Source organism: Macaca mulatta, chromosome 1 (genome assembly GCF_049350105.2).
Source record: "Macaca mulatta isolate MMU2019108-1 chromosome 1, T2T-MMU8v2.0, whole genome shotgun sequence".
Taxonomy (NCBI): Eukaryota; Metazoa; Chordata; class Mammalia; order Primates; family Cercopithecidae; genus Macaca; species Macaca mulatta.
The window spans coordinates 70,863,119-70,889,629 of NC_133406.1; the positions used below are offsets into that span (position 1 = coordinate 70,863,119).

The 26,511-nt window shown below is 36.6% G+C and overlaps 1 protein-coding gene across 50 annotated transcripts in view; it reads left to right on the top strand.

Annotated features, from left to right (window-relative positions):
* RPS6KC1 (ribosomal protein S6 kinase C1) overlaps positions 1-26,511 on the top strand; it is a 212,996-nt gene that overhangs the window by 102,693 nt on the left and 83,792 nt on the right. For 31 of the 50 annotated variants that reach the window (XR_013395090.1, XM_077937596.1, XM_077937578.1 and 28 more), the window contains 2 exons: positions 8,522-8,637; positions 17,086-17,178. Coding sequence is in view for 49 of the 50 variants with exons in the window: in XM_077937596.1 (XP_077793722.1) it covers positions 8,522-8,637; positions 17,086-17,178 (209 nt within the window). In the remaining variant the exon portion in view is untranslated. Of the gene's footprint in view, positions 1-5,241; positions 5,352-8,521; positions 8,638-17,085; positions 17,179-26,511 lie in introns of all 50 variants that reach the window. The other 19 variants (XM_077937607.1, XM_077937616.1, XM_015116506.3 and 16 more) reach the window with 3 other exon arrangements.

Here is a 26,511-nt window from a genome sequence, read left to right on the forward strand (position 1 = left end):
AGTAGAAAGCTAGGTAAAGCATTGATGTGGGGTAAAGTAGCTGTGGAGTTTTATATTCAGATTCTATGAACAGTAAACAGAGCATCTAAAATAACCACTTGCACATTGCAACAAACACATCATCATTTGCTTAAAAAAGAGTTATAATTACAGTTGACGAAGCATGGACACCATAAAAAATGCATTAGTTTGGCTTGACACATTAATTACCTGTTTTTGCAGATGTTTTTATGTATTGTTGTGTGAACAGTTTACAAAATAATTACAGGAAAGTCATATGGAAAATAAACTAAGTGGGTGGTTTCTCATCTAAATATTTTCATTCATGTGAATCTGTGAGGCACAGCTGCTCTATAGCAAAAGCGGAGAGACAGATGAGGATTCTCGAAGTGTTTTTTATTAGCTGATCTCTGTCATCAGTATCACCACGTTTTTATATCTTTAGCAATACAGTTTAAAAACATTTGAGATGGCTGATTTATTCCCTGTGATTACTGAAAAAATTTTTGATTCTGATCAGAAGAAATGTGATTTATCTATGATTATTTTAAAGTAAGCCAAATGAAACCAAAAAACCCTAAATGAAAATCTATTATTTTAGTACTGACAGGGTATTAGGCACCTTGAGAAAGAGTTGATTGTTATTTTGTAATTACTTGAGTTATGCAGTTTTATATTACTTATAGCTTGTTATATCTTTATAATTAAAGTTTGTCATGTGTAAATTACACAGTTCTGCTTATTTCTTCTGTCTTATGAAGTATTAAAACTGTAAATCTGCTTTTTCTCAGAAGCATACTGTGTTGCCATTAGTGTTCTCAAAATGGGTTTCATCTGAAAAATAGCCAGCTCATTATACAGAGATATTTTACCTTTACAAAATATTAAGGGACACACCTTTCAAAATTATAACTGTCAAACAATAAATAGATAGCTTTTTAGACACCATTCTGTTTACACAGTGGTTTATACTTACTTAGAGTATCAGTGCTATATTTTCCTCGTGTTATGACAATTTTTCGTAAAATTAAATCAAAATATAGATTCTCTTTTTAGTCCAATCATGCTTCTTTTGGACTGTGTTCACCTGTATTCCTTTTGTTTGCATTTCAGCTACACAGATGATGAAGACCATAATTAAAGATACTTTCCCGGACATGCATTTTACGTAGCTATTGTTTAAGTTAGAGAAAGGCACTAAATTATAGAAAGAGGTAATTGATACATCAGTAGGCATGAAGGTATTGTTATCAGACCTTATAATAGTGGTGGCAAGTCATATACACCATGGAATACTATGCAGCCATAAAAAAGGCTGAGTTCATGTCCTTTGTAGGGACATAGATGAAGCTGGAAACCATCATTCTGAGCAAACTATCACAAGGACAGAAAACCAAACACCGCATGTTCTTACTCATAGGTGGGAATTGAACAATGAGAACACTTGGACACAGGGCAGGGAACATCACACACTGGGGTCGGTCGTGGGGTGGGGGCATGGGGGAGGGATAGCATTAGGAGAAATACCTAATGTAAATGATGAATTAATGGGTGCAGAAAACCAACATGGCACATGAATATATATGTAACAGAACTGCACATGTTGTGCACATGCACCCTATAACTTAAAGCATAATAAAAAAATAATAATAGTGGTGGCAAGTAATTTATACAATTATCCATTCATTTGTTTAACAAAATTTTATTGAAGGTCTTCTACATGTAATGTTCTATGACAGTGCTGAGACGACTGTAAACATTGAGATGACCGTGTGCCTGGAACATAGTAGATAACTCAGAAACTATTAGGCATCTTTTAAAGGGGATAGGAGGGGCAGGAATAAATGGTAGAGAACATTTTCACTCTGGTGGCTTGTATAAAGAAAGTTAATTGTTGGGGAGGATTTTCTCTGTTACTCTGAAATTGTTTTCAAATGTGATATAGTCTGAGAGTATTACTTGACTCATTGTTTTTGGAGACAAAGTCTCACTCTGTCACCCAGGGTGGAGTGCAGGGGCACCATCTCAGCTTACTGCAGCTTCTGCCTCCCAGGTTCAAAGGATTCTCCTGCCTTAACCACCTGAGTAGCTGGGATTACAGGTGTGCACCACCATGCCCAGCTAATTTTTGTATTTTTAATAGAGGTGGGGTTTCCCCATGTTGGCCAGGCTGGTCTTGAACTCCTGACCTCAAATGATCCACTTGCTTTGGCCTCCCAAAGTGCTGGGATTACAGGTGTGGGCCACTGTACCTGCCCTCATTCTTTGAATTGTTTAAATATGGAGATATATCTGTTCGTGTTAATAGCCATTTGAAGAAAGATGGAATGGAGTCTGTTCTAATTCTGATGTATTAATACACTAAGTCAATTTAATTTTTAAGGTAGAGATGCATTAAAGGAGTCTGAAACTTCATGGGTTGAGAATAATAAACTGCTTGTTATCAGTAATTCTCTTGATCACTTTACATCATTTCAAAGGAAAAATATGGGAATTAATATCATGGCATCAAGAAAACAATTACTGGACTCTAGATTCTTCCGTAGATTTGCTACTTCTCTTAAGATGTATCTTATGGCCAGTGAAACAATGAGCAGAATCCTTTTTTGGGGGTCAGGAGACTTTCCATATTTAACAGTATGGCGGACTAAAAATTCATAATGTACGTGGAGTTTCATTTCCAAATTTTCTCTGATTATATTTTTATTCCTTCTTATAAGGAAAAATTTTAATTCCTTAGTTTTGGCTCTTTCTTTTTCCTTTGATGTCTGTCATTAGCTCTTTGTGATGTTTTAATCTTATTGTTTTATAAGCCATTTGACTTTAGAACAAGAGAAACTTAAGGGACTGCTATTATTATTATTTGGACAAGAGTTTGGACTGCAAATTATTATTTGAGTTTCTCATCACTAAGAGACTGGCCATTTTTATTGCCTGGCCAGTATCTCTGTCTGTTGCCCAGGCTGGAGTGCAGTGGTGCCATCACAGCTCATTGCAGCCTGGAACCCCTGGGCTCAAGCAATCTTCCCATCTCAGCCTCCCCAGTAGCTGGGACTACAGGTGTGTACCACCAGGCCTGGCGAATTTTAAAAATTTTTTTGTAGAGGTGGGGTCCCACTGTGTTGCCCCGGCTGATCTCAAACTCCTGGGCTCAAGCCATCTTCCTACCTCAGCCTCTCAAAGTGCTGAGATTACAGACATGAGTCACCATACTTGGCCAGCAATGTTATTTTGAAGGGAGTAAATAAGTCTTTGGATTCTGTGTTTAAAATTGCATAACAAGGAAAAATAGGTTAGGGAGCAGAAAGAAATTGTTGAGTCTAAAAGAACACTGTCTCTTTAGGTATTTAACACTGTATGATATAATGATGTATAATACGTGTTTTCATTTAGTGTTACTGATAGCAGAAAAACTGCTAAACATCATTGAAACAATCATAACTGAGGCATTGCTTGGGCATCAATATTATGACTTTTGCTTTTACTATTCTTTGGTGGCTCTCTGAATTTCTAGGGGTCACATGAAATTGGTTTTGAAAAAACATTAATAGGGGGTTGACTAAATGCAAATGGAAATCAGATTCCCTGACTGGTTCATGTTATACGTGGAAAGGCTGATGGCTTCAGAGTTGTGGTAGACATGTAGAACTATAAATTACTGTTCTTCTCAAGGTTGCCTTTTGTTGTCAGAACACTTAGCATAAGGCAGAAATGGTAGGCTGTACCTGAAAAGAACAAAACACCATTAAATGTAATAAATCAGCACTTAAAAAAAACTAACTATAACTACCAAGGCCATCTCAAGCGTGAGTTTTCTTTTATGTGACTAAAGTTGTTAAAAAAAAAAAAAAAAGAAAGCAAAAAAGCAGCAACAAACAGAAACTCAAACCCAGTTTGATTTGGATGTTCTTTCTGTTGTGATAAATCTGAATGAAATCAAGCATGCTCGACTAAGCACAGGGCCCACTGGGAGAGTATTTGTGGTGTAGCGAAATAAAAATAAGAATATAATAAAATGTGACTAAGTAGAGTCTTACGTGGGGATTAAGTTCTGTGCATGTGGCAAAAATCAAATAGAGTCAAAATACTCTTAATAACCCCTTGAAATTTCCCATGAAACACAGATACAGACACATTGTCTTTCAAGATGTTTAAATTGGCTTGTTCTTCCTCCAGCATGGCTTTTCTTTTTTAAACAAATGATGAGGCTGTTAGTTATATTCTTTTTAGTGACTAAGGGTAGAATTGGAAGAACTATTTTTTATTCTAGGTTGCTAAATGAATTTTATTAGTTCCATGAGTAAAAATGCCCCTTGATTTTTTTTTTAAATGGGTAAATGAGAAAAGGCCATTGTTTTCCAAATAAATATTTGGGTAATAAAGATGTTCAAGAGACTAGTTTTTTCCAGAAAGGCCTATTCTCTTTTATATGGTATGACATATACCTCTTTGTAGCTCCAGTTCTCCTGTATGTTTGTCTGTTGTCTTTGTCTCTCCATTCTGATTCCACTTTGTTTTGTTGCCTGACAGGCACCTTTCTCAACTTCTTATGTTTATTTCTCTGTATCTTTGTTTCCATACTCACCTGTACTTCTCCCATGCTCTGGATTTTTCTTGTTCTATTCAGGAACAGTTGAATAATCAAATTCAAATTCAGTTACTGTACTTTATATTGAAAGGTAGCTTAAGATAGTGGCAAGTACCCTGAAGTATGGTGTAAGACCTGGTTTAGGTTCAGGCTCTTAAAGTAACTGTGTAACTGAGAAAGACATTTCACATTCTTGAGACTTAATTTTCTTATGAAAGAAAATAATATATTTCTTATAAATAGAATATAGTATAATGAAGGGTACCAAATGGTGATGGCTTCTTGGATAAGTTAGAATTTCTGGATTCCGTTATCTGTATACCATGCCTTCTATAAAACTTTCCTTAGTGACTGAAGTCAGAGATGGTGCACTGAGAAACACAGGATGGGTAATTGAGTGTTTCTGTAAATTTCATCAACAACTTTGGATTTTCTCCTCACATCTACTCAGCCACTCCCTGTCAGAGATCACACACTATTAATCACCCTGTATGATCAGAAATTGAGAAGGTGAAGAAACACAGGTTGTCACAATCCACATTAAGACATCTTTTATGATACACCAGAACTTTTTAACATAAAGGTTATTGAATAATGGGAACAGTTTTTCTTTTCTTTTTTCTTTAAAGACGGAATCTTGTTCTGTTCCCCAGGCTGGAGTGCAGTGGTTCATGCAGTGACATGAGCATGGCTTACTGCGGCCATGACTTCCCGGGTTCAAGTGATCCTCCCGCCTCAGCCACCCAAGTAGCTGGAACCACAGGTGCGCACCAACATGTCTGGCTGATTTTTGTACTTTCAATAGAGACAGACATGGGGTCTTACTGTGTTGCCCAGGCTTGTGTTGAACTCCTGGGATCAAGCAGTTCTCTCACCTTGGCCTCCCAAAGTGCTGGGATTATAGGAGTGAGCCACAGCCTAGTTTTTCTTTTTTGAATGCATAAGTTTTTTTATGTTGAATGCATAAGCCCAGTAGAAATTCTTGCTCTAGCTGAATGATTAACAGATAATCATTGTGGACTGTGTGTGTGCGTATTTTAAAATGGAGAACAAGAAATCAAGCAGATTAGAGTTAATTAAACATTTTTTAGTCAATTAAAATCTGTTTAAAGTCACATTTGTCAATAATTTGACTAGTTAGAAATATCCTGGAAATCTATAGAGTCAGCTTTTTTTTTTTTTTTTTTTTTTTGCTGATGCTGACAAACCTGAATAAGCATCCAGGAGCAGAAATCTTCAAGAGATAGTTTTTATTCTTGAATGCTGCTATTGATCAGCAGTGATGATGACCTCCTTTTAAGGGACTGATGAGGAAGGAACCATAGTATTTACATATAGGGTTACTTTTGTTTTTTTTGAGACCGAGTCTCACTCTGTCGCCCAGGCTGGAGTGCAGTGACACGATCTCACTTCACTGCAACCTCTGCCTCCCGGGTTCAAGTGATTCTCCTGCCTCAGCCTCATGAGTAGCTGGTATTACAGGTACCCGCCACCATGCCTGTCTAATTTTGTGTTTTTTTTTGTTGTTGTTTTTGTTTTTTTGAGATGGAGTCTCTCGCACTGTCGCCCAGGCTGGAGTGCAGTGGCGCAATCTTGGCTCACTGCAAGCTCTGCCTCCTGGATTCACGCCATTCTCCGCCTCAACCTCCCGAGTAACTGGAACTACAGTTGCCCACCACCATGCCCAGCTAAGTTTTTGTGTTTTTAGTAGACCAGGATGGTCTCGAGCTCCTGACCTCGCGATCCGCCTGCCTCGGCCTCCCAAAGTGCTGGGATTACAGGCATGAGCTACCGTGCCTGGCCAATTTTGTGTTTTTAGTAGAGATGGGGTTTCTCCATGTGGGCCAGGCTGGTCTCAAACTCCTGACCTCACAGGATCCGCCTGCCTCGGCCTCCCAAAGTGCTGGGATTATAGGCATGAGCCACTGCACCTGGCCTATATATAAGGCTACATTTAAAAAGCCTTTCAGTATTTCCATCACTTCATTGTAGTTTCCTTGGAAGTGGAACCACCATATTCAGCAGGAGTCCATTTCAACTTCTGGCTTCTGGTTCTTGTTTCTCTGTTGCTATGGAGACTGCCTAGAAAGTGGCAGAAAAACCAAAAGTTTAAAAAATAGTAATTTGATTATAAAATATGGCTTTAACTCTAGCTTTAACTAGGTGTTCCATATCTTGGCGTTTTCGAATTCCAAATTATTTTGTGAGATGAGTTGATTTTTTTTCACGAAACAAATTTTGAAATGTTATTAAAGCTTAAATACACTGAATTTAAAGGTAAATTGCCATAGTTTTTATTATATTTGAGCCTAAGGTGAATCAAAAATCTTAAATGGGGATTTAAATTAGGGCTTGGAAGGCATAATCTGAAATGAGAAGAGCTAGTGAGAATGGAAATAGCAGACTCTAGACACAGTAAACCCTAAACCAAAGGACTAGTATTGTGTAGAAATAGTGAATAGCTGTTATTATATGGCATGTTTATCTTCAAAGTATGTTATAGTTATTTAAGTGATTTTCACAGAAGATACTCATTTTTCAACTGAGTAGAAAAGCCCTCTAAAACCTTGCATTTAGGAAGTAAGCAGATTGTAAGGGTAGAGGCAGAAGTACACTGACATTTTAATTGCGGGTTGAGGAGTTGGAGAATTAATAAATAAATGTTCCACGGTTAAAAAGCAATAGAATTTTTTTCCCCCACCAAGACCAGTTATATTTGTGAATTCCTCATGAAAGAGAGAAGAGATGGAATTGTAATGTAAAAGGTGTGAAAGGAAAGTTATTTAGCAAAATTGCAATCCCAACTTTGTTGCAGCTTTTCGCTGAGGTCTGTATTTAGTCAAAATTCTTTGGTTTGCATGTGCGGAAATCCAAATTTGAACTACCTCAGGGAAAGAAGGGCAGGAATGTGGCTTTGCCGATGCCAGTTACGTTAGAGGAATGTAGGTTCACCTGAAAACACTGGGATTTCTTTCTATTTTCCTTTTAAGTCTCCCATATCTGCTTTCTGAGTCAAGTTCGTTTTTTCACATTGGCCTTTTTTTTGCATTGGCAGAAACCGGCTGTTGGCAGTTCCTACTCCTCTTATTTACAGCTTGAATAACAAAGACAGTCCAGTTTGTGTTGTGCTAATTCCCCCCTTCTTAAACTGTGGCCAGGAGGATAGGGTTCTATGATTGGCTCAGCTTGTGACTAGGGGGGCCCACCCTTGGCTAAATGGACCTTGGTGATTAGAGGGACTGACATCTGAAACAAGAAAGCAGCTTTCATTCAAACCACCTGGTTAGTGATGGGGGGAAGTGGTAGAAGAGTATGATGGGAAGAAGAAAGGGTCATTTCCCCGGAAGCAGGAGGAGATGCTGTTCCAGGCAGAAATAAGAAGAGGGTTCTACTAGTAGTCTTTTGGGAGAAATTATCTCTTTTTTATAATTCATTTCACTTCAGTTCAGCAAACCAGGAAACATTATTTTGTAGGATTTGGTTTTTAGAAAAATCCAAGGTTGTAAACACACACACACACACACACACACACACACACACACACACACACACACACACACACACCATCTGTTGCATTTGGTCCTATTTGTTGAGTTGCTTAGCTGTATAATGTCTGGACTAGGGCTAGTCTTTTTATCTTCAGAGCTTTTTACAGATAGACATTTCTTATATATTTGACTCCTACTAAAATACGTCAGATTATCAATACATACTTAAATAGGAGAATGTTAGAATTTGGATAAATGAAATAATGGGGGGTAATAGTTAGACTTGGTTGATATTAATAACTTTCATGTCTTTTCCAATTTTGAATATCTCTTCTTTTCAGTTAGAAACGTGAATAAGCTGCACATTGGGTACAAGGAAGTTAATTTTCAGGTTGAACTGAAGAAAGGTTATTTTTTACATGTTCAGATTTTTTTTTTTTTTTAGGAGAGTCAAGCCCTACCCGTCGAGAAGCTGTAAAGAGAAGAACAGCTGAGTATCTCATGCGGGCTGAAAGTATCTCTGGTCTTTATGGGAAATTTCAACTTGATGATGTATCTCAGGTATGTCTCATATTTTGTTGTGTATTTTCTTCAGTGATTTTTTGCTGTCTAGTCTGTCAGCTTTATTTGTAATTAGAATGTTATAGGATTTTGATTCTTTGAATTTTATTAATAATTTTCATAAAGGTTGTTGGTAGAAAGAAAAGCATTATCGCAAACCACCAAAAGTGGAATAAAATGAGACTTGCTTTCTCCTTTTCTTGGTCTTTTATTGGTTTATTACTGTACCCTTAATTTTCTCATCTGTAGATTGAGAGTAATTTATACTGTTGTGATATCTATTTGTATTTGGACTTTTTAAAGTTAGATTGTGATTCTTATATAATTGTTCTCCAGTTTTATTGATTCATGTTAAAACTATTCATTTTAAGCATTACTTATACAAGTATATGCTATTGGTCACTTGGAATTATAAAAGCATAATTCTAGCAGGGATAGTTAGGTTATTTGGGACTTCCCCTAGACTTGTCTAACGCAGATGAATGCTGAAAACATTAGAAGCATTGCAGGTTATTATTGTTTTTATGCTGTATCAACCTGGTTTTGGCAAATTTCTGGAGGAAACTTTTCTGTTATTTTTTTCTTTATATCAAACTAAGTTTTTCTGAAGCAATTTAAGAATTGTGTCTTCTGGAGATGGGAAAAAGGGTTTAGTTTTTTTTTTTTTTTTTTTTTTTGAGATGGAGTCTCAGTCTGTCCCCCAGGCTGGAGTGCAGTGGCACGATCTAGGCTCACTGCAAGCTCTGCCTCAGCCTCCTGAGTAGCTGGGACTACAGGCGCCACCACCAGGGCTGGCTAACTTTTTTGTATTTTTAGTAGAGACGGGGTTTCATCATGTTAGCCAGGGTGGTCTCGATCTCCTGACCTCGTGATCCACCCTCCTCGGCCTCCCAAACAGTTTGTTGTCTTAATTGATCTAAGAGTCAGGCAGCCTTGTTCATATCCAGTTCTGCCACTCGAAGTCATGGAAGATTGGACAAGATGCTTAATCCCACTTCTGAATGTCAGTTTCTATATCTGATTAATGAGAATATGGTAATTTTTTGCTGGGTAGTTACTAGGATTAAATGAAGTAAAAAAAAATCACTCATGTGGATTACACAGATACACATAAATCAAATGCCTCTCTAGCACAAAGATCAGCCCATAAGCCAAAAACTTAAGTTTTAGCCTCATTCTTCATTTCCCGTTCATGTACCGCCTTACATGCTTTTTCCCACACATTTTTATGCTTTGTATACTTTTTGAAAATGATAAGGCCAGGCGCGGTGGCTCAAGCCTGTAATCCCAGCACTTTGGGAGGCCGAGGCGGGTGGATCACGAGGTCAGGAGATCGAGACTATCCTGGCTAACATGGTGAAACCCCGTCTCTACTAAAAATACAAAAAACTAGCCGGGCGTGGTGGCGGGCGCCTGTAGTCTCAGCTACTTGGGAGGCTGAGGCGGGAGAATGGCGTGAACCCGGGAGGCGGAGCTTGCAGTGAGCCGAGATCTCGCTACTGCACTCCAGCCTGGGAGACACAGCGAGACTCCGTCTCAAAAAAAAAAAAAAAAAAAAAGAAAATGATAAGATAGCAGTTATCAAAACTGTACTAATCAGTGTAAGACATTCTGAGAATTTCTTCTATTCTCTATCATGGTTCTTTTAATTATATTATTAAATTTACTTCCTTTTTTGGCATTGAATTTTATCTTTTTAAGTGGAATATTTATGTGAACATTACTTTTTCCATGGGATTGGCAACCTTCCTCCTGTGTAGTACTAATGTGTGTATACTCAATTTCATTTTGGGTGGGGGCATTAATAAAAGCATTAACATAATTCCCTGTGAACTTGTTTTACTAAATGCGTCTTATAAATATTCTAAAATTTGTTTTAAATTGTTTACTTTTTTAATTTTTTTTTTTTTGAGATGGAGTCTCACTCTGTCACCCAGGCTGGAGTGCAGTGAAGTGATCTCGGCTCATTGTAACCTCTGCCTCCCGGGTTCAAGCGATTCTCCTGCCTCAGCCTCCCGAGTAGCTGGGACTACAGGCGCATGCCACCATAGCTGTCTAATTTTTGTATTTTTAGTAGAGATGGGGTTTCGCCATGTTGGCTAGCCTGGTCTCGAACTCCTGATCTAAGGTGATCCACCCGCCTTGGCCTCCCAAAGTGCTTGGGATTACAGGCATGAGCCACCGCGCCTGGCCAATATTCTAAAAGTTTTAGGGATTTAAAATTACCAGTATTCTATTCATTCTTATAACATTAAATTTGAATGGTCTACCTATACTTACTTATGTAATCCTCCCACTTTTGCATTCCTGTTAGTTTCCTATAGGCATGTCTATGAAACAGTAATTTCTTAGGTAAATAAGTATGTTGAGCCTCCTGTATAGTTTAGACTAGAAGAATAGAACCATGAAGTATATCAGTCAGAATTTCTTCAAGTATAACTGCTAATGAGAATAAAACAGAAGAGATCTAATATAGGAAAGGTGATTACATTTGATTATACACTAACTCATTAAGCATCTGTTAAGACTGTATATAGAATCAAACTAAATATACTTTGGAGTTATACAAAAGATGATGACACAGCCTGCTCTTGCAAATCCTGTAGCATAGTTGAGGACCCATATATGTACATAGTTGAGCAAACAAAGTTACACTGGTAAGAGCCATGTAGAAGAATGGAAAATTCTATGAGAAAGGATAAAAAGGGGTACCTTCTGAATCTGATTTGACATGTAGGATTTTTTCAGTTCTTAGGCAAGGAGGCTAGAGGAGAGTAGGCACAGTATTTTTCTCTCATGGTAAACATTTGCTTTTTAAATTTTCCTTTTGTATGTTATTTTGTTAAGCCTGGCCCTTTTTGGCCAAGAGCATGCTTGATTATTTTCTTATGTATAATTTAAAAGTCTTTCAGAGGATTGTTATTAGCTTGGTGCATTTATTAATCCACTTCTTTAACCATCTTTGGGCCTGAGTTTCAACCAACATGATGAGAGGATTTGTATAAATGATTTCTAAGGCCCCTTTAGCTCAAATTTGGTGCAAAGCAGATACTACTTCTCTCTGGAATCAGTGTGCAAACATTTCTTTCTAGCCTGGTTGATTAAGACAATAAAGGAACCCTTTTTTGCTTTTTAAATTTTTGTTAATTACCGTTTTCTCCTTTGGTACAGTCTGTCATGACTCCTTCCACCCAGGTTTTCTGTGATGTTTTAAGTGTTTGCTTTATTGAACTTTAGAGATCCTTATATAGTAAATACAAAAGTTCTAAGTTTCCCAGTCATTCACGTTAATGTCTTTTTTGCAAAAGTACAGAAAGGATAAAAAGCACTCTCTTACTCTTTTTCTTCATTGCTTCATTACTAAAAGGCTCCAAGAAAATTTAGGAGCAGGTTTCAGAAAAAAAAGAAATGAGGTTTTTTTTGAAGTAAAGGTTGAATATTAACTGAAGGAGACAGATTTCTTTCTTTCTTTTTTTTCTCTTTTTAAAAAATAAATCTTAGGCGACACTGAATGATTTAAGAATTAATGTTAAAAGAGGCTCTCCCTGGAAAAGATTTAGAATAGTTTTTTGCTTTTTTTAGCTGTAGGAGTTTGAAACTCTGGATCAAATTTAGAAAAATACAATAAATGATCTAAATTTAGAACAAAATATTGTGTAGTTTTTAAAGTGTGGATATGTTTTTATGCAGTTACAAGGTGTGAATGAAAATTAATATGTAGAATGTATACCTTTCCTGAATATTTGTAGATTTTGAATGCAACTGATATAATAATACTGAAAGTGTTTTTCTATTGTGCATTTTGTTTGCTTGTATTATTAATTGATATTATTCCATTATTCCTTAGAAAATATTTTAAATTTGCCCTCACTGAGACATTTGCTTAAGTCAGTAATAGGTCTGCAATTCAGTGTCAGGCTTGAAATGTGACCTAGTGCGGCTCAGGAGTCTGGGTATTAGGGTTGGTAGATTGCCCATGAAAGTCTTTGCAAAGCCAAAAATTCATGGATGAAGCCAAATTCAGGAGCTCTGGCATAATTAGATATTAGAGTTCAGAGTGTGGTTTCTTGATAGACTCTTTGTGGTACTTTCCTTTTGCCCTTGATTGCTTATTTTCCCACAATAATGGTTACTCTCGCTCAGGTTATTTGAGGAGTAAGTAACCTTCTTTTAAATGTGGTTGGTGAACCAGCATCATCAGCATCACCTGAGAGCTTGATGGAACTGCAGAATATCAGACCTACTGAATCAGAATCTTCTTTTTAACAAGATCATCAGGTGATGCACATACACATTAACATTTAAGAAGTACTGCACCAACAGATTGGGAAAAATAGAGAGAGCTCATTGAGAACAGGAAATAATATCAAGTGAAAAAGACAGTGGGCAGGCTGAACAGCAACTTCAAAAACAAATCCCCAAACAGAAACAGAGCCTTTTAAAGAATGTACAACAGGCCTGTAATCCCAGCACTTTGGAAGGCTGAGGCAGATGGATCACTTGAGGCCAGGCATTCGAGACCAGCCTGGCCAACATGGTGAAACCCCATCTCTACTACAAATACACACACAAAAAATTAGCCAGCTGTGGTGACACATTCCAGTAACCCCAGCTACTCAGGAGGCTGAGGCACAAGGCTGTCGTTTGAGCCTGGGAGGTCGAGGTTGCAGTTAGCTGAGATCGTGTCACTGCACTCCAGCCTCGGCGACAGAGCGAGAACAACAATAGTAAGTAGGTTCTAAATGGTGTGCCAATTCTAATCCATGAGTAGTGGCTGCCAGGAGCATTGTATTGAGAAGAGTTGTGAGACTGTGGGATTAGCAGAGATTCCTGCCATGGACTTGACCAGTTGAATGATATGTACTTGCCACCTCTGCTTTTGAAGATTGTTGGGTCATCATGTATTCTTGTCTCTTCCCTTGTCTCTCTTTCCATTTATACCAGGTATAGATGAATACGACTATTCTTTGCCTCTCTGGGCATCTTCTGCTATAATAGCTAATAAATATAAGTGAAAATCTTACTTTTCCATTAAGGAACTCAATCATATTACCTAGAAATACACTGCTTCTCCCATCGCGCTTCATAGCGCAATGGGCCGAATTTCACCTAACAACATTCTTTTATTTCATAAGTAAGATTTAATCCTCTCTTATCTATTACCTACTTTTGCTAACCTTGCTGCGTCTCAGTTTTCTCATCTAAAAAAAAAAGGTGGACTTGATCTCTAAGGTCTCTTTCTGCTCTTAAAATTTTGTGGATATGTATGTCCTTTTGCCATCTGAAGAAAGGAGTAGATCTATAGGATTCTACCCAATTTAAGCACTACATATGAGAAATACAATTTTTTTTATTGATGATTTTATTTCATGATCTTTCTTTGTTCATTTCTGTGATCTCAAACTTTTATAGATGGTTAAAGTAGAAAGAGAACTTTAATGATCACTTTGCCTTTGGTCATTTCCCCTTCAATTTCCCCATTCACGTCTTTCCAAGAGTAACCTTACTAAATCACTGTTTTCATTGGGTTATTTCTCATAGAAAAACTTGTTGTCTAGACTTCGGAGACTGTATAGTCAAGACTTTTCTTCTTGGCATTCAAGGCCTGCGAAAACTGACCCTAAGTGTATAATTTTATTTTCTTCTGTTCTCCAATTTGAATAACTTTTCCCCACCAGGCTAACGCTTTCCAGTTGTATACAGTATAGAATAACTTTTTCCTAATCTAATTTCCACTTAACATTTAAAATCACCTTTATCACAGTTTTTCATACACTAATGACATATTTGTGTAGTCCCATATTTTTAAGATAATGTTTTATTGTTACTTAACTTTTCATGTATTTGTCTTATCTCCTCAAATAAATGGTGCACTTCTTGAGGTTAGACTGGGCCTTTTGATAATTTATAGCCCTTTCAGTTATCATGCACATAGTTGGTGCACAGTAATTATTTGTTGAAAGATGCGATAGAGATTTTGTAGTTTGCTTTCTTTGCTCTTAAATTGCCAAAGTGAATCAATAACTTTCTTTGGAAACCGAAAGAAACAGTGACATCTGTGAATAAGAAGATATAAATAGGAGATAGGGATGTTGGAGATACTTGGCCATATTTTCTAAGACAAATGTAGTGGACTAAATATCATTTAAAGTATTATTTTTTTTCCCTCCTTACAACTTTTCCTTAGCATTCCTTTTGCTAAAATCACAAACAGTTCTTACTTGTTCTTGTAGCAAGAAGCAGCAGCAGAAAAGAATTTTTAATTTTCAGAATGTGTTGGTTAGTAAAAGGACTGCAAGCTTTAGAATAGTAGTTGGAGTTCTTCCACTGTCTCTCTTTCTGACCACAGACAAACACTCCAGCATTCTGAGAATCCCTTTATTCATCTGTAAAATGGGAATTATATAATACTAACTTCCTGTAGGTGCATCGCCTGGTATGGGGTGAAGAATAGAGATGAAACAATGTAAATGAAGATAGAAAAGACTATTTCTACTGGCCGGGTGTGGTGGCTCATGCCTTCAGTCCCAGCACTTTGGGAGGATGAGGTGGGTGGATTACCTGAGGTCAGGAGTTCGAAACCAGCCTCACCAACATGGTGAAACTCCGTCTCTACTAAAAATACAAAAATTAGCTGGCCATGGTGGTGGGTGCCTGTAATCCCAGCTACTCAGGAGGCTGAGGCAGTAGAATCGCTTGAACCGGGGAGGCAGAGGTTGCAGTGAGCCAAGATCGAGCTGCTGTACTCCAGCCTGGGCAACAAGAGCGAAACTCCATCTCAAAAAATAAAAATAAAAATAAAAAAAAGGCTATTGCTGTTACATGTTGGTTACATTATACACTGAATGACTATAATGAATATAATGTTACATTATACACTGAATGAGTATACACTGAATGAATATAATGAATGCTGTTACATTATAACACTAAAATACCTTGCTAAATGTTTGTATATCCCTAAAAAGGTTCCCCTTAGTTTAAAGGTTATTATCTAGTCTAATTGTCACTATTATGCCAACTTTTTCAAACATCTTTAAGAAATAAAAAGTCTCTTTTAAAACTTAAACACCATTTCAGGTACAGTTAAATTATTATTTTCTTGCTAAATCTATAAACAAAACAAAAATGGAAAACAATTAGAATTGCTGCTTTTAGAGAATTTCACAAGTGGTAGTTTTCCCAGTTGTAAGTGACACCTAATTTTCCAAGATTCCTTCCTTTCTCCCTGCTCTCCTCATTTCTGCTCTCCCTCATATTTTCCAACTAAATACTAGCAATATGCAAGGCACTGTGAATATAGAGATGAATAAGACACATTTTCTATTCTCAAGGAGCTGCCTGTCTGGTGATGTTGGTCTGTACAGGGACAAAAATGGTATCTCAGTAATTCCCTTACCATGGTGTTTGATCAGGATATTTTATCTTCAATTCATAGAATCAGATTGTTTCTCCTGTATTCTAATAGATTTTTGATAGCAAGAAGGTCTGCTTTAAGTATGTAATAAGGCTTTGTGTCTCCTGTTGTCCTTTGCAGCATCACCATTTTAATATAGGATCAATATAGCAGTACTTTATAGTTGTAAATGTCATATGGAGGTGCCCTTAGAATTTGTCTAATTTAATGGCTTATGTTACTGATAGAGAAAAACTAAAACTAATAAATGGAAGTTGGGATTATTTTAAAATTGTGTGCAGAATTTAAATGTTCCTTCCTATGTTCACTGATTTTTTAAATCTTTTTTTTTGTGTAGCTAACAGACTGTTTTCCACATCACAGATAGTCAAATATTTGAAGAAAAGTTTCTTTCTCTTGTAAATCATCTTGTAAGCAGGCTCTGTTTTAGTGATTATTGGTTATATGATGAAGCTTCTTAATTTTTCACCATTATTGGTAATTTTTCTGGTTGAATTTGGATGGACCAGTCCCTCTGAAAACACATAATACATAAAGTAACAATCATAGAACTGTAGCTTCATGATGAGAGAGAATGACTTGTGCCCCTCCCTACCCATGTGTGCTTATTATTATATTATTTTTAGTTCCCCCACTTCCAAATTACTGTTGAGGTGTCTGGGGCAAATATAATACTGGGATTGATTGTTGGCCCAGTTATCCATTTGTTACAAAGTTTTATGATAGCTGTATGGTCTGAATTGAGTTATTGCTGTAGAAACTGTCAGCTCATTAATTTTTCTTTTAAAATTTTTTTTCAATGTTATGATTTATTTACTTGCAACTTTTTTCTTGCTTTTTCTTTTTGATTTTCTTTAGTTTTTATTTTTAAAAATTTTATATTACAGACAAACAGAAACTTCCTCCTTTCATCTTTCCATTCTCTGATTTATGATGAATTTACTTTCCTTTGGCCTGGCATTTGCTTCAGCAGGCAGCCTTCCTTCAAGTACCTCCCTGATTGATGTATAATCTTTGATATCTTCCATTAGCCTCCAGGATCACTAAGTTCAAGGCCCCCTTGGAACCTAAGGAGCCCTGCCGAGGAGCTGAAGGCCTTCAGAGTCCTTGGGGTGATTGACAAGGTAATTCTTCAGTGTCTCTTCAAGAGTTCAGTCATAAATCGACTGCATGCTGACATTCTGTCTTTGAAGCTTTGGATCTTAAGGATATGAAACAAAAGGAGAAAATGACTCAAATGCATCTGCACTTTAAAATAACAAAAGCAGAAGAGAAAAAGCTTTTATCTGAGCAATTCATGTAAGGTCATGCAAAATATATTTGAGCTAAAGGAGAAGGTGCATATTTGTTGGCATTCAGTTGAGTAAGGGATTTGGTTTTATAAAAGTGTTATAGCAGAGTAAAGATGTACTTTGTGTTTAATTACAATTGTGAGCCAGTAGTTGTTCAACATTAATTAATACAGTCATTTTAATGGTCAAAAAGAAAAGTGGAATCCCCTTATAACTACCATTTATTGAGCACCTACTATGTGTCAGACCCTATATTAGGAATTTTATATGAAGCAACTTAATCTTTCTTACAATTTTATTTGCATCTTGGTGGAAAAGTGATGTTTAGGGCAGATTAAATAACTTGGCCCAAAGTCACATAGCTAATTTAGGATGGTGCTGGGATTTGAATATTAATTTTTGTGACTCAAAAGCTGTGCTTTTTCTAGTACACTAACCCCTCACTTCACACACACGTGCATTTTAATTTTGGGGGTAAAAGTACTGGCCTCACAGAGATATCTGCCATTGTGTATGTGCAAATTTGGTGACATCTCACACCAAATGTTAACAGTACTGTTCCTATCAGATGATTTACAAGTGTAAATTAAAAGCCACGGACAACAAACTATGTTTTAAGTATATTTGCTCAGCCACCGCTTTACCATTCAAAGTAAGTAAAATGCTTTATTTAATATTAAGGAATAGGTTAATTTAGATATTTTTTCACCATTAACCGTTTTTATGAAGCACCTTAATGTTCATTTTTAACTTACTATTCATTGAGTATTTGTAAAGTATGCATGTGAGTCCATGCTAAAATTGAACAATATGTAGTATTCTCTAGCAATTTAGACAGTAATAGTTTGAAGCATTCCCAAGGGTACATTAAGTTGGATATTATATAAAACTGTCAGTGTCTTAAGTTCTGGCAAGGATCATTTTTCTCAAATTCATGTTACTGAATTTTGAACTTAAAAAATTCTAAGCTGTAGGATTTTTCTTTTTTTAAGAGCCTGAAATATTTCCATAACCATGTTTTCTGTGGCTTTTCCAGTTTGGAAAACATTCAATTTGAGAGTAGATGAAGACAATATAGTAATTGAGTAGTTTCTAGGTTCTCAGATTTCTTTGCAGGCAAGTATACCTTCTTGAGGAACAGTGTCTGCCCCCTCTCTTAGCTCTATTTCTTTGACAAAGTATGGCCTTTCATTGCTATACTGTAAGTGTAAGTAAGTTACCTTGTAGTCCTAGTAATAGCTATTAGTCTCTCAGGTTTGTTTAAATAAGGGCTCTTGGCTGGGTGCTGTAGTTTACACCTGTAATCCCAGCACTTTGGGAGACCGAGGTGGGCAGATCACTTGAGCCCAGGAGTTTGAGACTATCTGGGCAACATGGTAAGACCCTGCCTCTACAGAAAAATAGAAAAAGTAGCTGGGTGTATAGTCCCAGCTACTCGGGAGGCTGAGGTGAAAGGATCCCCTGAGCCTGGGGACTTTGAGGCTGCCGTGAGCCGTGGTCATGCCACTGTACTCCAGCCTGGGTGACAGAGTGAAACTCTGTCTCTAAATAAATAAATAAATAAATAACCAATAAATATCAAGTCTTTAAAAAAAAAAAAAGAAAAGAAAAAAGTCAGGCGTGGTGGCTCACACCTGTAATCTCAGCACTCTGGGAGGCTGAGGCAGGTGGATCACTTGAGGCCAGAAGTTCGAGACCAGCCTGGGCAACATGGTGAAACCCTGTCTCTACCAAAAATACGAAAAATTAGCTGGGCATGGTGGCACACACTTGTAATCCCAGCTCCTTGGGAGGCTGAGGCAGGAGAATCACTTGAACCCGGGAGGCAGAGGTTACAGTGAGCTGAGATTGTGCCACTGTACTCCAGCCTGGGTGACAGACTGAGACTCTGTCCCCCCCCCCAAAAAGAAAGAAAGAAAGAAAGAGAGAGAGAGAGAGGGAGGGAGGGAGGGAGGGAGAGAGGGAGGAAGGAAGGAAGGAAGGAAGGAAGGAAGGAAAAGAAAGAAAGAAAGAAAGAAAATAGAAGGACTTTTGACAGTGGAAGAATTCCTAAGTTCTGCTGAGGAATAATTTGGTACCTTCTTTTCTTACTCTCTTTAGCTGGGAAAGGTGTTTGGTGTTTAGAAGGTGACATTTAACTTTTTTTTTTTTTTAATAATTAACAGAATCTCACTCTGTCGCCCAGGCTGGAATGCAGTGGCACAATCTTGGCTCACTGCAGCCTCCACCTCGTGGGTTCAAACGATGCTTCTGTCTCAGCCTCCTAAGTAGCTGGGATTTACAGGCGCACAACACCATGCCTGGCTAATATTTTCTTTTGTATTTTTAGTAGAGACAGGGTTGCACCATGTTGGCCAGGCTGGTTTCGAACTACTGACCTCAGATGATCCACTCGCCTCAGCCTCCCAAAGTGCGGGGATTACAGGTGTGAGCCATGGTGCCTGGCCTAATTTTTCTTAGTAGAGATAAGGGAATATGTATTTGGGGAATTAAGAAGCTTTGGGAATTAATAAGTCTTTAAAATTTGTAACATATTCCTGTAGAAACATAAGTAGGTATAGGCTGGGAGCTGTGGCTCATGCCTGTAATCCCAGCACTTTGGGAGGCTGAGGTAGGCAGATCACCTGAGGTCAGGAGTTTGAGACCAGCCTAGCCAATATGGGGAAACCCCATCTCTACTAAAAATATAAAAATTAGCTGGGCATGGTGGTGGGCTCCTGTAATCCCAGCTACTTGGGAGGCTGAGGCAGGAGAATTGTGTGAACCTGGGAGGTAGAGGTTGCAGTGAGCCGAGATTGTGCCACTGCACTCCAGCCTGGGCAACAGAGCCAGACCCTGTCTCAAAAAACAGAGAGAGAGAGAAAAAAAAAAAGCAGGCATATTTTTTGAAAGTTGAACTGTTTTTTTAAAGATAAGTTACTTTCCATTCTACTGAGGACTACCTAAAATTTGGGTTTTAGAAACGAAGTATAGAAAAGAAATGTTGAATAAATTCAAAAGGTTAGAAAATACCCCGGTTATATTCTTCTAGTCCTACAGAACACAGTTTCTTTGATTCTGTTTCATTACAGTATTTGTTTTTTATGAGTTATTTTGAGTGTTATCTATTAACCTAGGAAAAATACGGTTCTGAATTGAACTGCGTTAGGATTAGTATTTCACAAACTTTTATGTAGAAAAAAAAAAGCAGATTTTTTATTAATATCTAGACTATAAGCTCTGTGAAAACAAGATTGTGTCTTTCTTGGTCACCACTATGTTCTCAGTACCTAGAATCACTTGGCACATAATGGGTGCTCAATAAATATTTGTTGAATAAAATAATCAAAACTTAATTAATTTTAAGTATATATAGAGTGACACCTACTGGTACAATATGAGACTGCTATCTGGTACCATTGTTTGAGGTGACAACTCAGAAAGTGTTTACCCAGAGGGATAGTAATTCCATAGCTGTATGTTGATCTAGTATTCAAAGAGAAGTAAATGACTTTCTGCTTTTGAATTGGGATTATAAAATCCCTCATTAAAATAGATACACAAAAATCATATATGAAGCAGGATGCCTGGTTTCTCTGTGAAAAAGGTAGTTAGGGAAGAGACTTGCATGTTATGTCCTCATAGGATATAAGTAGAACCAAATTAGTACAAATTCAGGAGAAACAAATTACTGCTCATGAGAAGTGCCTTTTGAGAATTAGCATATTGACCAAAGGCATACTGGAGTCCTTTAGATCTTATGAGTTTCTTGTCATTTGAGACATTCAGGTAAAGGCTGAAAGATTGATTGTTGGGATGCTATGTAATGAACTGGATGGAATTTTACATTAGATAACTTTTAAATATTTCTTTGATCCTGCAGGTTTATTTACACAGTCTTTGTGTAGCAATAGCAGGAGAGAGTAGAAATTAGTGGAAAAATATTATAAGTTTTTATAGACACAGGTGCAATTCTTTTTATTGTATGTGTGTGGTAAGAATATATGGGATGTGCTCATATTTGTATGTGTATAAAGATTGTTTATATATGATAATTTGTAATTGGGTTAGAAGAGTCTAGATTGGTAGTTTGACTGGTAGTAGAATGCTCAAGTGCTAAGAGAGTTTCCGAGAAAGGTCACTGTTGTATAACTTCTCTATAAAAAGTATAAAGGAGCCCATAGTTTAGTATACAGTAATGTACCAATGTTAGGTTCCTGGTTGTGATATTTAATTCGAACTATATAAGGTGTCACCACTGGGAGAAGCTGGGTGAAGGGTACACGAGACTCTTTGTACTGTTTTTGCAGCCTCCTGTGAGTTAAAAAAAGAAAAGGGTAAGGGGAACATTGATTACTTGAAACCCAGGGTATACTAAGATTTGATTCCCTCATGGCCAGTTAACTGTTCTGGTTTCTGTGTGGCCTGAATCATTCTGTGTGTACATGTGTGTATGGCATTCACAAGGAAGATCGGTGAGGATCGTGTATCTGGATTGCCAAAATTGCCACTGAAAAACTACTTAAATATGATGCTTTGCAAGTCATTGTTATAAGAGATGCCACACATTTTGTAAGTCTGTGACTGTTTGCTAGGTCAGATGCCTTGGCATTTTGTAATCAAGATAGCTTCCCAACTTTATCTGATGCCTGCTAGGCAGAATTCTTAAGCTCACTTGCCATTGGAAAAATGTAGGCATTTCTATTTTGGAGCTAAAATATAATTGAGAAAATGTGCGGAAATTGCTCAAATTGAGTAGCTGTTTAAAGATTGGTACTTATTTTTTAAGGTACCTAAATAATATCTTCTCTGATAATATGTGGAAAAATCTTCTGTATTTGGAACACAGAAGCATCAATATTTGGGTATTTGCTCATTCAGGGAACACTGAATTGAAGTGGATTAAATCAAAAGGACATAGCACAACATTTTTTAAGTGCTAAAAGGAAAGAACTATCAACGCAGAATCTATATCCTGTGAAAATGCCTTTCAAGAATTAAGGGAAAATAAAGGTATTCTCAGATGAAGAAATGCAAAGAGAATTTGTTGCTGATGAGCCTACCCTAAAAGAATAAAGTGCATTCTCTAAACAAAATGGAAACAATACATGCAAGAATCTTGTCACATTAGGAAGAAAGAAAGAACATTGGAAAGGGTCAAATATAAGTAAATACAATGGACTTCCTTTCTCTTTAGCTTTGGAAATTATCTTTTATGGTTGAAGCAAAAATTCTAACACTCTCTGATGTAGTTCTAAGTTTATGCAGAGAAAATATTTAAGGCAATTATAAATGTGGGAGAGTAAAGGGACATAAAGGAAGATAAGGTTTTTATGCTTAGCTTGAAATGGTAAAATGATGATACCTGTAGACTGCAATAGGTTATGTATATATAATATAACTAGAACAACCACTAAAAAGCTTTTTAAAGCATACACTCAAAAATGCTATATAGGCTGGGCGCAGTGGCTCACACCTGTAATTCCAGCACTTTGGGAAACCGGGGCGGGCAGATCACCTGAGGTCAGGAGTTTGAGACCAGCCTGGCCAACATGATAAAACCCTGTCTCTACTAAAAATACAAAAATTAACCATCATGGTGATGCACGACTGTAGTCCCAGCTACTCAGGAGGCTGAGGCATGAGAATCACTTGAATCTGGGAAGCAAAGGTTACAGTGAGCTGAGATCATGCCACTGCACTCCAGCCTGGGCAACAGAGTGAGACTCCATCTCGAAACAAACAAACAAACAAACAAACAATACTATAGATAAACCAAAATGGAATTCTAAAAAATGTTCAAATAACCCACAAAAATGCAGGAAAATACAAACAGAACAAACAGAACGCAAAAAATAACTGCAAACTTAAGCCCTAACACATTATAAATATGCCAGTTAAAAAAACAGAGATTGATATTGGATTAAAGATATGACCCAACTTTATGGTATTTATAAGAAACTCACTTCAAACATAATATAATGATATATATATGTATATCATGGTGTATATATCATATATATACACCATGATATATATATGTAAAAAGTAAAAGGATGGAAATGACATGTCATGCAAACATTAATCAAAGAAAACAGGAGTGGCTATATTAATACAAGATAAAATATGCTTCATACCAAAGAAAATTACGAGAGACAGAGAAGACATTGGATAATGATAAAAGGGCAATCTACCAAGAAGACATAGCAATCCTACAAATGAGTGTACAGACATCAGAACTGTAAAATATATGAAGCAAAGGCTGATAGAAAGTGAAAGGAGAAATAGGCAGTTACAGTTGGAGACTTGAACACTTTGTCTGAAAAACTGATAAAACAGAAAATTAGCAACAATACAGAAGAACTCCATAATACCATCAACCAACAAAATGTAACTGACTTTTATAGAACACTGTACCCAAGAACAACAGACTACACATTCTTTTTCAGTGCCCATGGAACATATACCAAGACAGACCATTTCTAGGACTGAAAAACCTCAACAAATTTGAAATTATTGAAATCATACTGGGTGTGTTCTCTGACCATATCTGAATCAAATTATTAATCAGTAACATAACAGGAAACTCTCCAAATACCTAGAAACATAGTTATACTCCTAAGTAATTCATGGGCTAAAGAAGAAATCTCAAAGGGTATTAAAAAAAACCCCAAAACGTATAGTTGATTGAAAACAAAAGCAGAACATATCAGAATTTATGGGACACAGCTAAGCCAGTGTTCAGAGAGAAACTTATAGCACTAAATGATTATGTCAGAAAATGGGAAAAATCAAATCTAGGTTCCTAACTCAAAAGAACTAGAAAAAGAACAAAATCTAAAGCAAGCAGGAGGAATGAAATAAAGATAAACAGCAGGAATCATTGAAATTGAAAATAAAAACAAAAATTTTTGAAACATAAAGCTGGTTATTTTCAAAGATCGATAAAATTGACAAACCTCTAACAAGAGTGACAAAAAGAGAGAATACACCAATTATTGCTGTCAGGAATGAAACAGGCATGGATCCTGCCTACATCAAAAGGATAACGGCCCTACACACGTAAATTTGATAATTCAGATGGAATGAACCAATTCATAGAAAAATACAAACTACCACCCAAAATAAAATAGATAATTTGAATGGCTCTTTAACTATTAAGGGAACTAAACTTAAAATACCACTAAGATGAAATCTTGAGGCCCAAATAGTTTCACCAGAGAATTCTACCAAACTTTTAAAGAAGAGTCAATACCAGTTCTACACATATTCTTCCTGAAAATGGAAGAAAGGGAAACAGTTTCCAGTTCATTTTATGAGACCATTATTACTCTGATATCAAGACATTAGAAGAAAGAAAACTATAGACCAATATTCTCGTAAATGAAGATACAGAAATCTTCAACAAAATATTAGAAAATAGCAACAAAATCCAAAATGAATTCGATACCATGAATTTATTTAAATTCATTAATTTCATTAAATTCATATTACATTTATCTTTTCAAGAAAACCAACTTTTCATTTCATTGATCTTTTGTATTTTTTTGTCTCAATTTGATTTATTTCTGCTCTGATCTTTATTTTCTTCTACAAATTTGAGGTTTGGTTTGTTCTTCCTTTCTAGATCCTTGAAGTACATTGTTAGATTATTTGAATTTTTTTTTTTTAAAAAATGGGCATTTATTGTTGTAAACTTTTCTCTTAGTGCTGATTTTGCCATATCCCATAGATTTTGGTATGTTGTATTTCCATTTTCATTTGTTTCAAGAAGTTTTTACAATTTTCTCAATTTCTTCGTTGACCCATTGATCAGTCAGGAACATATTGTTTAATTGTTTAATTTCCATGTGTTTCTGTATTTCTGATGTTCCTGTTATTGATTTTGAGTTTTATCCCATTGTGGTCCAAAAAGATACTTGACATGATTTTTTAAAAAATGCGTTCATACTTATTTTATGGCCTTTTTGTGGTCTGTTCTATAGAACGTACCATGTGCTGATGAGAAGAATGTGTATTTTCTAACTGTTGAGTGAAATATTCTGAAAATGTCAGTAGGCCTATTAGATTTAGTGTGTAGTTTAACTCTGTGGTTTCTTTGTTGATTTACTCCTGGATGATCTGCCCATTACTGATAGTGGCAGTTAGAGTCTCCTATTATTGTATTGCAATTTGTCTTTTCTTTATTAGATCTACTATGTTTGTTTTATATACTTGGTTTTATAATCTTAGATTTGTAGTCTGTTTTATCTAAGTATAGCTACTCCTGTGCTTTTTTGTTTTCCAGTTGCATAGAATATCTTTTTCTACCCCTTCACTTTCAGTCTATGTGTCTTTATAGGTAGGGTAGGTTTCTTGAAGACAGCATATAGTTGGGTCTTATTTCTTTATTCAGCCACTCTATGCCTTTTAATTAGAGAATTAAGGCCTGGCACAGTGGCTTATGCCTGTAATCCCAGCACTTTGGGAGGCCAAGGTGGGCCTTGAGATCAGCCTGGCCAACATGGTGAAACCCCATCTCTACTAAAAAATACAGAATTTAGCCAGGCATGGTGGCGCATGCCTGTAATCCCAGCTACTTGGGAGGCCAAGACAGGAGAATCACTTGAACCCAGGAGGCAGAAGTTGCAGTGAGCCGAGATTGTACTGTTGCACGCCATCCAGCCTGGGTGACAGAGCAAGACTCTGTCTGGAAAAAAAAAAAGAGAATTAAGATTGTTTAAATTCAGTATTGTCATTATTATTGATAAGTTAGGACTTACTTTACTTTTAACAATCCTTTTTTTTTTTTTTTTTTTTTTTTGCTTCTGGTTGTTTTGACACTCCTGTCTTTCTTTTTTTCTTCCTTTGTGGTTCTGTCTGTCTTTGTGGGTAAGTACTTTTTTCTGGTAGTATGTTTTAATTTGTTGCTTTTTATTTTTAGTGGGTTCTTACAAGTTTTGTTCTGTGGTTAGCAGTTACCATGAGGCTTACAAAAAATACTTTATAGATATAACAAGAGACAGTTCATCTTAGGTCACAAATAATAAGAATAGAAGCAAAGGCAAAAAAAAAACTACACAAAAATAATCTGCAATTTAACATCATCACCCCCACATTTTGACTTTTAGTTGTCTCACTTTAAATTTTCTGTGTTACCTGTTCTTAACAGGTTGCTGTAGCTATTATTATTTTTGATAAGTTTGT